The 13,083-nt window shown below is 42.6% G+C and overlaps 2 protein-coding genes across 2 annotated transcripts; both read right to left on the reverse strand.

Moving 5' to 3' along the window:
- Positions 1–693: 693 nt before the first annotated feature.
- MYF5 (myogenic factor 5) lies at positions 694–3,447 on the reverse strand. The gene is made up of 3 exons (XM_012442028.2): positions 2,795–3,447; positions 1,929–2,004; positions 694–1,504 (listed from the first exon to the last, which is right to left on the reverse strand). The coding sequence occupies exons 1-3, from the start codon at positions 3,293–3,295 to the stop codon at positions 1,314–1,316; spliced, it is 768 nt and encodes a 255-aa protein (XP_012297451.1). The 5' UTR covers positions 3,296–3,447; the 3' UTR covers positions 694–1,313.
- A 7,535-nt stretch (positions 3,448–10,982) lies between these two features.
- Positions 10,983–12,831, reverse strand: MYF6 (myogenic factor 6). The gene is made up of 3 exons (XM_012442025.3): positions 12,227–12,831; positions 11,857–11,947; positions 10,983–11,623 (listed from the first exon to the last, which is right to left on the reverse strand). Exons 1-3 carry the CDS (start codon positions 12,743–12,745, stop codon positions 11,505–11,507), a joined length of 729 nt encoding a protein of 242 aa, XP_012297448.1. The 5' UTR covers positions 12,746–12,831; the 3' UTR covers positions 10,983–11,504.
- Between the last annotated feature and the right edge of the window lie 252 nt (positions 12,832–13,083).

Genomic DNA, 13,083 nt, shown 5'->3' on the forward strand with positions numbered 1-13,083 from the left:
ATATCAGTTCTTTCTAGAGGAAATTTAGGGTGATGAATAAGAGACACATCTGTTTCACATACACACATGCACACACACACATACATGATATGATTGATACAATAAAATTTAAAAGGCTGTAAAAAGGAGGCTGTAAAAAGGAGGAAGACATCTCCAGTCTGTCTCATTTCACTATAATTTGTGTAAGTTTTCTTATGTTGGCACTCCAGCAATATAAAAAATAATTCAGTCCAATACCTTTAAATATTTTATTGACAATATTAGTATATAGTATCAAGATATTTTCAGACAGATAGAAAAAGTAAATATGATTTAACTCATGCCTTCTATTGTACTGTAGGTATTAAAATGATGTAATGTTGCATAGTCTTCTTTTAAAAAAAGCATGTGTTGTTGTCCTGAATAACTTCAGTCTTCCCTTCACACACAAATGACTTGATAGCATATGGTACGATTCTCAGATAAAGAAAGAGTTTCATCTAGCAGGCTCACTTGAAATATATTTAAAATAAAAATATGACATTTTCGTTTGTGACATCAACAGGACCTCAGCTAGGTTCGTGAAAATGGCAAAGATTAAGATTTATCTGAAAAGCCAACTGTTAAGTATTTTCAACCCAGACACAAAGATTTGCATGTCAACGAATACTAATTCCATTGGGGTGTTCTTTTAAAAGATCATGAACCAAAATATTTCTTGTAGTAAAAGATTTTATTTATGGTGGAATTTCCAAAATTTCTTATATCTTGAAATTATCCACAAAGTACTATTTTGTGCTTACATTTAAAAGATGCATTTCTCACAAGAAAAGATCAAAATATATACATTAGGCAGTATTGTTATATTTTTTTATTTAATACAATATAACTAAAGGATTAAAGAGAAAAGAAATAGTTAAATATATTTAAAATTCCATTTAACTGATTCTCAGCTGTTTTAATGTTTTAAAGCAAAAATAAAGCTCTAAACACCAGAGACATTTTGATGAGCAATATTTATAATATATATACATATATATAAGTTAAGCATTGCAACAACATACCCTCAATGAATTGCCCCCTATCAGAAATAGTATTATTGTAACTAAGTATTAATATCTAAAGCAAAGAGAATGAAGAAGAAAGTATTAATTGCAATGATGACTTTTTAGTTAAATACACTTTTTTATAAAGTGGCAAGATAGTATTTACAAATTTACAACTCAAAAGAAATTCTTTATATATATGTTGTCTTGGTTTTGCACTTTTTGAAGCCTTCTTCTTCCTGTGTTTTAGGCCCTCCTGGAAGAAGTGATATAGACCAGAAAATTAGTTCATAGCACATGATAGATAAGCCTGGAACTAGAAGCCCCTGGAGTTGCAGGCTGTGAATCGGTGCTGGCAACTGGGGAGAGAGAGGCCGGATTCTGGAGAGGCAACCCAGGTTGCTCTGAGGAGGTGATCCGGTCCACTATGTTGGATAAGCAATCCAAGCTGGATAAGGAGTTTTTATCTGTGGCATATACTAAGGATACAAGGAGAAAGCATTAAAAAATAATTAGCCCTAGATAGACAGACTTGCTTATGTTGCCCCTCAAACTGTAGGTCAGCTCCTCTGACACCCAGAGGTCAGGTAGTCACAGAAAGTCTAACTTAGAAATTTGCAGCAATTATCTTGCAATTCCTGTGGGGTGGAGGTGAGGAGTGGGGAAGCCCCTTGATAATATTTCAAGCAACAGTGTGTATGCATGTGTGTGTGCGTGTGTGTGTGCATGTCTGCTAGGGGGATTTGGAGCAGAAGATGTGTTTATTTTGTTTTGTCAAAGCCTCCCAATAAGAACCATCATTTCCATTCCCTTCCCCAATACTATCAGGAAAAACAGACTTTTACACGCTCAATTGTTAGGTTGAACTGGTCTCTAAACTCTTGTGAAGTTATCAATTCTTACCATTTGATACATCAGGACAGTAGATGCTGTCAAAAGTACTGCTCTTTCTGGACCAGACAGGACTGTTACATTCAGGCTATAATACAAGACACACAAAAAAGTTTGTTTTCAGGTCTTGGCAAAAGACGTTCTGACCAACAGTGAAGCTGTGCTTGCCCACCAGCTCTGTAACCAACCACTGTCAATCACCTCCACTGCCTTGATTTAGGAAGGGCTAGCCCTCTCCAAATTCCTAGGGCACTGAGGTCAATCTCTGCTTGAAGAAGAGGAGAGCAGCAGCGAAGGGAAGAGGGGGTGGAATTCAGCAGCAATGTGCATTGGGTTAACCATGCAAAATGGATTGGAGTAGAAGAAAGCCACACTAATTCAGGGAAAGAACACTTTCCCAGGGCAAAAACACATTAAAACCTGGCAGCCTTGGAGCAAACGCCCTCTAGAAAGAATGCATCAACATATTTCAGCCAGTCCTCAGAGGAGTAGGAACTGGGGCCATGTGGGTATTTCTTTCCATTTCTTCATTAAGTTATAAACTTAATTTGCCTTTAGATATGAGTGTAGGGCATGATCCACAGAAGGCATATTTTGAAAATAAATTCAGGAATGGAGGAAACATCTGAGTAATCATTCACAGCCACCTATCTCCCATGCCAACTCTTTATTACAGTGTACACCTAGAACTTGCTAGAAAGTCAAACTAAAATCTTGTTCAGCAGCAGTTTTGGGAGTCTTTCTAAAAGTGGACCCCTCTTTTAAAGCAACTCGGCAACTGTCTCCACCCCACTCTCCCGTTGCACCTGGTTTAAATGAGGAGTAAGGATTTTAGAAAAGATTAGGGCAGCCTAGCAGGTACCAGATCTACTGCTTACCATGCCATCAGAGCAGTTGGAGGTGGGGCTGGTGGGCTCCGAGCAGCTCTGTCCCGGCAGGCTGTAGTAGTTCTCCACCTGCTCTCTCAGCAACTCCTGCAGGCTCTCGATGTAGCGGATGGCATTTCTGAGGATCTCCACCTTGGGCAGCCTCTGGTTGGGGTTGGTCGTGGTGCACCTCTTGAGGGTTTCGAAAGCCTGGTTGACCTTCTTCAGGCGCCTCCGCTCGCGCATGGTGGCTGCCTTCCTCCGATCCATGGTGGTGGACTTCCTCTTGCAGGCTTTGCAGGCCCACATGAGGCAGTGACCAGCCTGGTGGTGGCCGGTAGGCGCTCGCACGTGCTCGTCCTCGTCTGACCCCTGCAACTCGGCTTTGTGCGCCCCGAAGGCAGCCACTCGCGGCTCGAACTCCTCCCCAAATTCACCCTCGGGGGATGGGATGCAGGAGCCGTCGTAGAAGTACTCAGAAGGTGAGAACTGGCAGCCGTCCATCATGTCCATCCTGCAGAGACGCAGGCGGTGCACCTGGACGGCAGCGAGAGGGATGGGGAGAAAAGGGAGCTTGGCGCCGCTACGGACAGGCAAATCCCGGGCGGAGCTCCCTGGTCGGTTGCTCCGGTAATTAACAAGGGCGGACGCCTGTTGGCCTGGGTCGACAAGCTGGGGTTGGGGTTCTTTATATATTCTTGCGGGAGGGAGGCCGGTCCCAGTGGCCGGCACTATTAGCATATCCCACCGCAACCCCCGCGGGGGCTGTCTGGACAAACCTCCCCCTTTAGGGACAATTTGCTGTCTGCTGCCCCTTTTGACGCTAATGGTTTTACTGCATTTCTGCTGCGGCTGGAGCGGGTCCCCAACCTGCTCACTTGCACTCTCTAGATAAGCTAAACCAAGGGATCACTTAAGAAGTGTTTCATACAGAAGTAACAAAGGCAGTCAAACTTTTTGCAATTGCACGCACATTTCAAAATAGTAATAATAAATAGAAATCTCTTTCAGCTGGCACCAAGAACTAACCTGCTCTCCCAATCCTGGGCATGAGGAATCACCTGATTGTGGGGTGTTTGTTTCTCTTTTACGTGAACTTCAATTACCTTGAGAATTTTTCCCAGCAATTTGATTGAATAAGGGTTGCCAAAAACTTGAAGTAACATTTTCAATCATGGAGTGAATCTAAGCTTTGCCTTATAAAATCTATTTTGTATAGATTCAGATGAGTACAATTTTGCTCAAATTGTCATTTATTGTAGGCTCTACCTTATTGAGGCTAGGGAGGGAGTTTCCTTTTCCCAAGACAAGAGTTCTCCCTGTATGTCTGCTCATCTAAAAGGAGGTGGGCACAGGAGGGCCAGGTGACCAGAAACACTCCTTTCATCCTTGCTTCCTTCCTTTTCCTCTTCTGCACGTATTTGTTGAGTGCCTTCTCCTTCGTTCCAGGACTTCTCTATATCCTGAGCAGGCCAAAAACCTGCACTGAAAGTGTCTCTAAGATTTGCTAATGGAAGAACTCCAGTTTTAGACGGCAAACTCTCTTTCCAGGGGCGAGTCTCCTTTCTCCCTCTCTTTCTGCTCCACCCTGTCATTTCTACAGACTAAACAGCCAAGCTAGGCTTTAGGGTTGCTAATTTTCTGCTTTCAGGCAAACTAACACCGTTACAGATGCGTCCCAGCTGCCGCCACTGCAATCCTTGACTCGTGTAAAATTTCCAACTCCTCAAACCAGGAGTAACTTCACACACTTCAGTGACAAAAGCCTTCCAGAAAAGCAGGCGCAGCAGGGTCTTTGGAACTTGGATGGATAGAAGGCGAGAGGGGAGGGTTGTCATTTAAGTGAGAATGAATCTATTAATCAGCTTTTACCAATCCTCCACCACACTTAATCCACTTTCAGATTACTTAGGTTGGGGAGGTGCTGTTTATATTTAGGAAAAGCAATTACTTAAGGTCTACACAATTAATGTGGGGTTTTGGACTAGGTCTTGTGGCCCCGTTAAAAGAAGCAGGAGTATTCTCAACTCAACATAGGGTCACCCAGTTCAATAAATATTGTGGCTCCAAAGTTATTGGGAGGAGGGAGTTTTCCTTCCTATTATTATTATTATTTATTTTCTTTCAGTGAATGGAACTTTGTATTATGTTCTTAAAGCAACTCTTGTTCACTGATCCAGCCTCTGCAGGGGCCAGAGAAATACCAACCTTTTCAGGGTGAGATCTTCTCTCTAAAGTGAAGGCCTTGAAAACCGAGATGGGAGAGTGACACTGTCAGTTACTAAGGTTTGCTAGCCACACCATTGCTGTCTCCTCTCTTCCGTCCTGTCATCCCTAAGACAAAGATCCCTCCTGAAAATCAGGCTCCCTCTCACACCAATGGGCTGCTTAATCACCTGACCAGTGGGAAATTCATCTGCACCTTTTTTTAGGGCTATTAACAAGTCTATGCCTTTGAAATGAATACTGTATCCAGGGCTACACCAGATAAAAAGAGGCAAGTTCAAGAACCCAGGTGGAATCTAAGACGCCATCCACGCTGGTGGAAACATTCAAATGCACAGCAAATGCATAGCACATTGCTACCTCTGAAATACAATAGTGGGTAGATATTCTCCCCCAGGAATTCTCAGCCAAGTCCCACAGTTTCTATCAGCAGCCATATGACCACTTTTCAATTTTTTTGGCTATGGAATCCACAGATTAGCTCAGACTTGTGATTTGGTCTTTAAAGTATGAGTGAAAGTTAGAGCACTTCTGCTCTTCTTTCAGCTAATTTCTGAAAGCACTTAACAAGTTTTCTACTCAAGCTCCTCAGCGTGAGATACTTTTAACAATTATTGAGAACTTTTTATTTGCAGAGCCCTGTTCTCAACCCATTCCGTAGATTAACTTAACAATTAATACTCCAAACCACCCTGCGGGAACTATTATTGGACTCACTGTAGAAAGAAAGTAAACCCAAGCCCCAGGGACTTGGTAATTTGCCCCAAGGTCACACAGGATTGGAAACTAGGCATCCTGTCATTACAGCTTCTATTTAGAGGTGATTTTGTTTGTTTTCTTCTTCAATTAATTTAGGCTCCGTGCGCTTCCTTAGCGCTCCAGAGCAGAAACTCGCAAAAGCTAGCTACTCATCTTTTCCTGGCTCCTCAACATCTTTCTCTGGCTCCTGTGCCTGGGAAGACGCTGTCACTCAGGACTCTCTGTCAGTAATAGTTCTCAGAGGTTAGAGCTGTCTTTGGTAAGGTGATCTCAAAACAAAGTTACCGGAGTGGCGCGAGCGAGTGGTACTAAAGAAGCCGAGAAAACGCGAGCGCCCGGCGGCTTAATGGGACTTGCTAGCAGGGGAACAGGGTCCGGAGTTGAGGGCCCTTGGGGCGCAAGTGCTGAAAATAGGATCTCAGAGCACCAAAGTAAAAAGAAACAAGAAACTTTTTAAAAGGTTCAAAAACTTTTTAAAAAGTTTAAAAGAAACAACTTTTAAGATGCTGTCAGGAGCGAGAGAAGAAAGAAATTTTAAGAAGAATTAAAAAAAAATTTTTTTTAAAGCAGTAAGCTAAGGAGGTAGGCAGCCAGCACCACAAAGATTACTACGGAGTCCCAATTCAGGAGCGGTCCCCTGCTCTTTTCCGAGAGGATACCTGGAAGGAGAAAACAAAGAACTGGGTGAGAAACAGAGAGAAAAATAATTTTTTTGAGTGAGTTGAACAGGGAAGCATGGGAAAAGTTTTTTAAATGGCTTTTAAAAAGATCTACTAATCAGGGCACCCTTTTGCACTCAAAATTGGCCTAGATTGGCTTTTGCTCCTTACACAAAGAATGAAAATAAATTTTCTACTATTTCTGCAGAGAAGTGAATTTCTTGCATGCGGAGAAAACTCACATTTATTTCATATGTAAACAGGTTGTTGGAAATGACACTCCAACCCTGTCTGCCAGAGAAGTCTAACAGTAGGTAAATGAGGGGAAGAAAACTCAGTCACCTCTGGTGCTATAAATGGATACTCACTAAGGTTCTGTTGAAGTAGATTATTTATTTATTTATTTATTTATATTTTTTCATTTTATATTCTGAGAAAAAATCATTTTATTTTCATGCAATTTAGAATTTTAACCAGGTTCTAATTGCAATGACCTTTAAGTAACATCAACATTTTTTTTTAAAGTGAAATCTGTTTTAGTTTAAGCATTATGGCAAGACACTAGTGTTGATGGACAGATCACACCAGCAAAATGATGCTCATACCTTCCTCTTCTAGTAAATTTTGCCCACCCTAGGCATTCTGCATTGTTGAAAATCCTCTATGCTTCTCTTAGAAGGAGATACCAAATACATATAGAAGAAAGATGCTGTCACTCAGGAGCCTCTGTCAGTAAGGGTAGAAGGATAAATCCATTTCAATTCACTTCTGCCCCTACCTGCAGATCCTTCTCAACTCCTAGACTAAGGAAGTTGTTCTTGATATTTTTTGTATTATAGATGACTTCACAATGTGCTAAACAATTGCAAACTGCTATTAGCTCTGGGAATCAGGCACACCTAAGTAAACACATTAGTACCTGCCAGAGCTGCTGGAAGAATTTGTGAAGACAGCTGAGGAAGACATTGGCCTCTGCTTGAATTAGAGGACTTCCAGGAGAGATCAAAGGCCTAAGTAAGGACATTTAGCAGCCTTGAGAGTACAGAAAGTAGCCAGTTCTTACAGCGTTATCTTTGTTCCTGCACATGGCATAGCCATTCCATCTCAGACTGACTCTGAACTAGGCTTGCAAAAAAATTGCTTTTTTCAGAGTGAAACCTCTAGAATGGAGTATCATTTTTTATAAATTTAATCATTTAAGGGAGTGATTGGAGGGGCCTGTCAGAGAAATAGCTTGGTGTTTTGGCTCTTTGAGAAAATACTATCTTATTGCTAATTTATCAATGCATTGGATTAGGCAATGAGATATTCAAGGTTTAAACAAAAATGTTTTAAAAATTCCAGCTATGGTTTGTGGTAGAGTGGTTTTGAAATAACTAAATGGGGTAAAATATTACAAGAAGAAAAACACAACTGGGTAAATTCTAACTTTAGTTAAAAAAAAAAGTTTTAATAAGGATAGAGGTCACTTTCAGCAACCCAAGATTTCTCTGCTAGTTTCAAAAGTAGTTGGGAACCCTAAATTCCAGCATTCCCTTCACCCCCAAAACATATGCAAGAGTTTGGAAAAAATAAACGAGACTGTTAGACATAAGGGGATTTCCAGTGTTCAGGCTTGGAATTCAGTGATCCAGGTATGATCATTAAAGTTGGTTTGAAAAGCTGACATTTGCTTTTCCACAAATTATTTCTATAGCAGTATAATAAAGAAAATCACTCATTATTTTTTACTTGATCATTTTATACCTGCCTCTGGAAAGAGGCTTGAATTTAATCCCAAATTACTTATCTTTACCAAGTTATTATGTCTTGATTTTCTGCTTCCACAGTCCTGTTTATTTTGGCTTTGGCCTCAGTAAAGATTATCATCATTAATATCAAACAAAAACATTTTAATTGCAAACACACCAAAGATTTCATTGAAAAGCCTAACATGTAATCTGTAGCAGTGGAGGTCACATCAAGTCTTTGGGAAATATTTGCTTTATTTAATGAAGAGACTTCTATAGGCAAACTTATTCCAAACAATTTCTCAAGTTACCCAGCTAAGAGAGATAGAGAGGATTTGGCTTGCAAAGACTGAATAAAATCCATCAACATGTAAAGTCCATGAATTAATAAAAGCATTCTGCTGTTGAGCCATTTATAACACATATCTTACTGTAAATATATGCTAAATTATAAATTAAGTGAGCTCACCTAATCAGTTACATTATTTTGTGTTGCATAATAAATCTGAATTTTAAAAATGTAAGTGTGCATATATACATTTTAGGGAAAATCCCTATTGAGTCTTAGGGAGAACATTATCGGTCTCTAATAAGCATAATTAATGGACATAGACACTACCCAGACATATTCACACACATTTTGGTTGGATAATTTGAAATGCTTTACCACTTTTTTTTTTTAAGTTACTACTATAATTTGGAGTTCACTAGCTGGCCACTCTTAAGAAAGAGCTTTTGGAAAACAAATGTCAAGGAGAGCCAAATTATTCAACAGACCATAAAATGTTGCTTATTAATTTCCTAAGGCAACCTGGGCTCAGTGGAATGAGCCTGTAGTCCCAGCTACCTGGGAGGCTGAGGCTGGAGGATCACTTGAGCCCAGGAGTTCAAGTCTGGGCAACAGGGACACACCACCCCTTAAAAAGAAAAAAAAAAAGGAGGAAAGAAAGAAATTGCCAATGTGCCAAGGAGTCTCTTTCATAGAGCATGATAGTTAAAAGCACAGGCTTGAATGCATTGATAATTGCCTGTCTCTGAATCCTGGCTCTATGCAGTACTTACCAAGTATACGAAACTCTGTTCCAAGGATCTTCTGTAAAGTAAAAGCAACAACGGTACCTCTCTCATCTGTTGTAGGATTATGAGTTAATATTTAAATCCTAAGAATGGCTCATTTATGTTGCTTCTGTTCTCCTTGTTGTCAATACTTTCCCCAGCCAGAGCAAGCACTGGCTGAAGAAACTGTGGCTTTTGATGGAAGAAAAGGGTCTTAGTTTGACTAATGAAGAAGAGAGCTGGTATCTAGTGTTTATTTTGTGCCATTTTGGTTAAGCACATCACATGTGTTATCTCAGTGAATCTTCACAACCTCAGAAGGAAACGGGACTAAGAATGAGCAGTGTAGCCCTAGATAGTGGCAGCCTGGATTCCATCTAGGTAGTCAACCCCACACAGGCTCAGCAGTTTGCATCCACTAAATCTCCCACCTGCCTCTCCCAAACCTTTAAAAGAGATTGTATATCAATGTCAGCTTTCTCTGTGAATCTTTCTGCATTTTAAATGTATTTTAGAAGAAATCTGAATTTTCCATATACCCAGAAAACCTTGACTATTCACCCCAGGAAAAGGCCTTCTTTTCTGAGAGGAAAAGGGGGCAAGATACAGCTCTGTACCTGCAGGGGGCGATGTCTGTGGTGTTATCTGGAACTTAGGTGCTCAACAGGAAGGTCCAGCCTTCAGAGGGTTAGGAAGCAAAGGGTGGGCTGGGAAATACTGAATCCGATTTGATTTTCACACCTGTGAACTGAAGACTAGCTGTTGGGGAGGAGGAGGAAAGGTAGAGCAGGGGTGGGGGGAGGGAGTGAAGGTGCCACTTACAGAATCTAAGAGAGAAGTCGCCATTCAAAAGAAATGGCTTCCTCCTCTCCTCTGCCTCACTTCCCACTGTGTTTCTTGGTGGTCGTTTCTTCCCGAGGTTACAGGATAAACAAACCTGGCACACGTTGTAAAATCCGCATGGTGAGGAGCTCCTGGGGCTTCAAGCCTCTCTGGGGCTTTGCTGTTTGGTCCGGCTAAGAGGTTTCATGTGTGTTGTTGTTGTCTTTTGCCCTCAACCATTGAAACCTTCCCTCACTTGAAGCAGCCCTCCCTTCAAAGTAGCCTACCCCACCTCCAGAGACAGATTGCCCATTTCTTTTATCTTTTGTATTTGGAAAACAAACCCAAGCCAAACGAGGCCTTGAGGATATTCCAGTCTGCTAAGGATATTCCAGTCTGCTAAGGACCAGTCTAGTTCAAGAAAACTGGGGAGGAGGCCAGAGAGCCGTCCCCAGGCCAGTGCAGCCCCGGGAACTCCAGATCCACACTTCAGGACAAGAGCGACTTGGGAAGGCCAAGAAGGAATGCAATTGGGGCTAAATCCGCTGAAGATCTTTTCGGGAAATGAGTGGAGTTTTGATGTGGTAATTTCTTGCAACCAAATTTTCCTAGATTGAAAATTCCACTGTTAACTTTGGGTAAGTAAATCTCACCCAGACCTCCAGGTATAGGAATGTAAAAACAGAAAGAAAACGATAAAAAAAGGACAGATTTCTTCTGGGCACTATTCACTTCCAATTACAAGTGTGAGGTATACGGGAGGTAGAAAAGTATCCAGTTTAACTCAGACTAAGGAAAACCAATTTTCCTCCCTTTCAATTGGCCTTAAAGAAAACACCCAAATAAATGGGCTTGTGTGGTATCTAAATTAAAATAGGGCTCCTCTTTAGTTTTGTACACATGCCTCCAAACATATTTTTTCCCGTTTCATCAAAATTAGGACCCAACTCTGTTCATATAGAAACTTCTTTTTAATATTACAATTCCAGGATCCTCGCACATTTTATATACATCATTCCACATTTAAAATACATTTCTTAGGTTTACATAAAAAATGAAAGTGCTAAACTATTTACAAAAATACATTAAATACCCCTAACATTAAATGCAACGTTCCCACTTTAGACAGGAATGAACTTCTTTTGAATATGGCACAAAAGGATCACCGTAATAAACGTTAATGTATTATAAAACCAAACAACAAGAAAAATAGTAAGGAGGCTAGACCTAAGCCACTCGCGGTTCCAAAAAAATAAAAGCTCAAAGCCGAAAGGCTTTTTCATTTGAACGTGCACAACAGTTTTTGAAACGTTTCTTTGTGAATATGTCTCCCTCCCTTTCACCAGCTTTTCGGTCTGGGTTCCTAAATGTTAATGTAACGTGACCTAATCTAAAGGATTAGGCCAGGAAGGGTGGGTGGGTGGCTGGGATCTTCCTGCTGCCTGGAGAAGGTCTCAAGCGCCGGCCCAGTTACTTCTCCACCACCTCCTCCACGCAGGGGAGTTTGCGTTCCTCCGAGGAAATGCTGTCCACGATGGAAGAAAGACATCGAAGGCTACTCGAGGCTGACGAATCTGTACTTGCTCCTCCTGTGCGCAAAAAGCAAACACACAAACAGAGTACCCGAAGAAGGAAAACGAAGCAACTCCGCGCCCCACGCGAGGCCGCTTTGGCGGCGCAGAAGGGCCTGTTCCCTATGCGCAAAGAGCGCCCTTTGTGCAGGGCGCGTCCCAGCTCTCGTTTCGAGCCCTCTCGGCCCGAGCATCCCATCCCCCTCCCGGATTTTCTCTGGTGCGGCCCAGAGCCCTTTCTTTTGCTTTACCTTCCTTAGCCGTTATCAAGAGCCCCCTGGAATGATCGGAAACACTTGGCCACTGGGAGCTGCAGGTGCGCAGGAAATCCGCACCCTCAAGCTGGAGGGAAAACCAAGGTAGCAGAAGATTAGGAAAGAAACGTCGGTTCCGGGTGTGGGGGTAGGGGGAGTTTCCTGCTTCCTTGGGCCGGGTACGCGTTTCCTGCCTATTGCAGGCACCCGGTCTTCTTGGGTCACTGGGGGTTCATTAGAGAAGGAGCGGGAGGGGCGGGCGAGCAAGGGGGAAGGGAAAAAAGACCAAGCAGCTGGAGGTTAAGGCCCGGAGGAAGGCGTTTAAACAGCCTTTGCATTTCCCTGCCCCGGCAGCATCTAGGCTTACATTTTCTTGCTTGGGTCTGTAGCTGAAGGCGTCCACCCCAAGTTCCTGCATTTTCTCCTGCTGATCCAGCCGGTGCAGCAGGTCCTGCAGCCGCTCAATGTAGCTGATGGCGCTCCGCAGAATCTCCACCTTGGGCAGCCTCTGGTTGGGGTTGGCCACAGTCCGCCGCTTCAGTGCCTCGAAGGCCTCGTTGATTTTCTTTAGCCTCCTCCTTTCGCGCAGGGTGGCGGCTTTTCGCCGGTCAGTGGGGGCAGATTTTCTCTTGCAGGTCTTGCAAGCCCAGATCAGACACTGGCCGGGGCAGTGGGGAGGCTGCAGGCCCGGGGGCGCCAGGACATGTTCCTCTCCGCTGCTGTCGCTCCCTGCTTCCGGGGGCATTTGGTCTTGGCAGGGAGACAGGGTACCATCACTCCCTGGATACAAAGGAGAGCCTTCTGCCACTTCTAATGGCTGCAGAGTAACATTTTCCCCATCCAAGTAGAAGAAATAGGAGCCAGTTTCAAAAAGGTCCATCATCATGTTCTCCTCCTTGGCCTCTGACTCGATCTGAACTGGGTGATGGACTCAAAAACCCAGAGGAACCACCCAGATGGCATTTAATTAGTCCAGTGACATAAGTCGACCCAGCTTTATATATAGTAGCTCCTGAAACTCAATCCAACTTTTAGCTGTCATGGAGCATCCGTCTCCCAATGTGATTGCAGCTAGTGCTCTCTAGAACATCTAGTTTGAAAGAAAACTGAGAAGTGTCACCTCCCAGAGTGTTGTGACAATCTATGTGCAGACCAGTTTACACAGAATGAATCACATAATTTAAACAAAGGATTGAACGCTTCCATTTTGGGCATTTAAGATAC

The sequence above is a fragment of the Aotus nancymaae genome, unplaced genomic scaffold (assembly GCF_030222135.1).
Source record: "Aotus nancymaae isolate 86718 unplaced genomic scaffold, 86718_ANA_hifiasm-v0.15.2.pri h1tg000016l, whole genome shotgun sequence".
In the NCBI taxonomy this organism is placed as follows: Eukaryota; Metazoa; Chordata; class Mammalia; order Primates; family Aotidae; genus Aotus; species Aotus nancymaae.

Excerpts from the sequence above, each read along its gene's own strand:
- MYF6 (XM_012442025.3), bottom strand. The coding sequence starts at position 12,745 with ATGATGATGGACCTTTTTGAAACTGGCTCCTATTTCTTCTACTTGGAT. Across the intron at positions 11,948-12,226 it reads ACAGACCCAAGCAAGAAAAT|CTTGAGGGTGCGGATTTCCT; the intron begins GTAAGCCTAGAT and ends TTTTCCCTCCAG. Across the intron at positions 11,624-11,856 it reads CTTGATAACGGCTAAGGAAG|GAGGAGCAAGTACAGATTCG; the intron begins GTAAAGCAAAAG and ends TTTTGCGCACAG.
- MYF5 (XM_012442028.2), bottom strand. The coding sequence starts at position 3,295 with ATGGACATGATGGACGGCTGCCAGTTCTCACCTTCTGAGTACTTCTAC. Across the intron at positions 2,005-2,794 it reads CCAACTGCTCTGATGGCATG|CCTGAATGTAACAGTCCTGT; the intron begins GTAAGCAGTAGA and ends CTTGTATTATAG. Across the intron at positions 1,505-1,928 it reads CTGTCCTGATGTATCAAATG|TATATGCCACAGATAAAAAC; the intron begins GTAAGAATTGAT and ends TTGTATCCTTAG.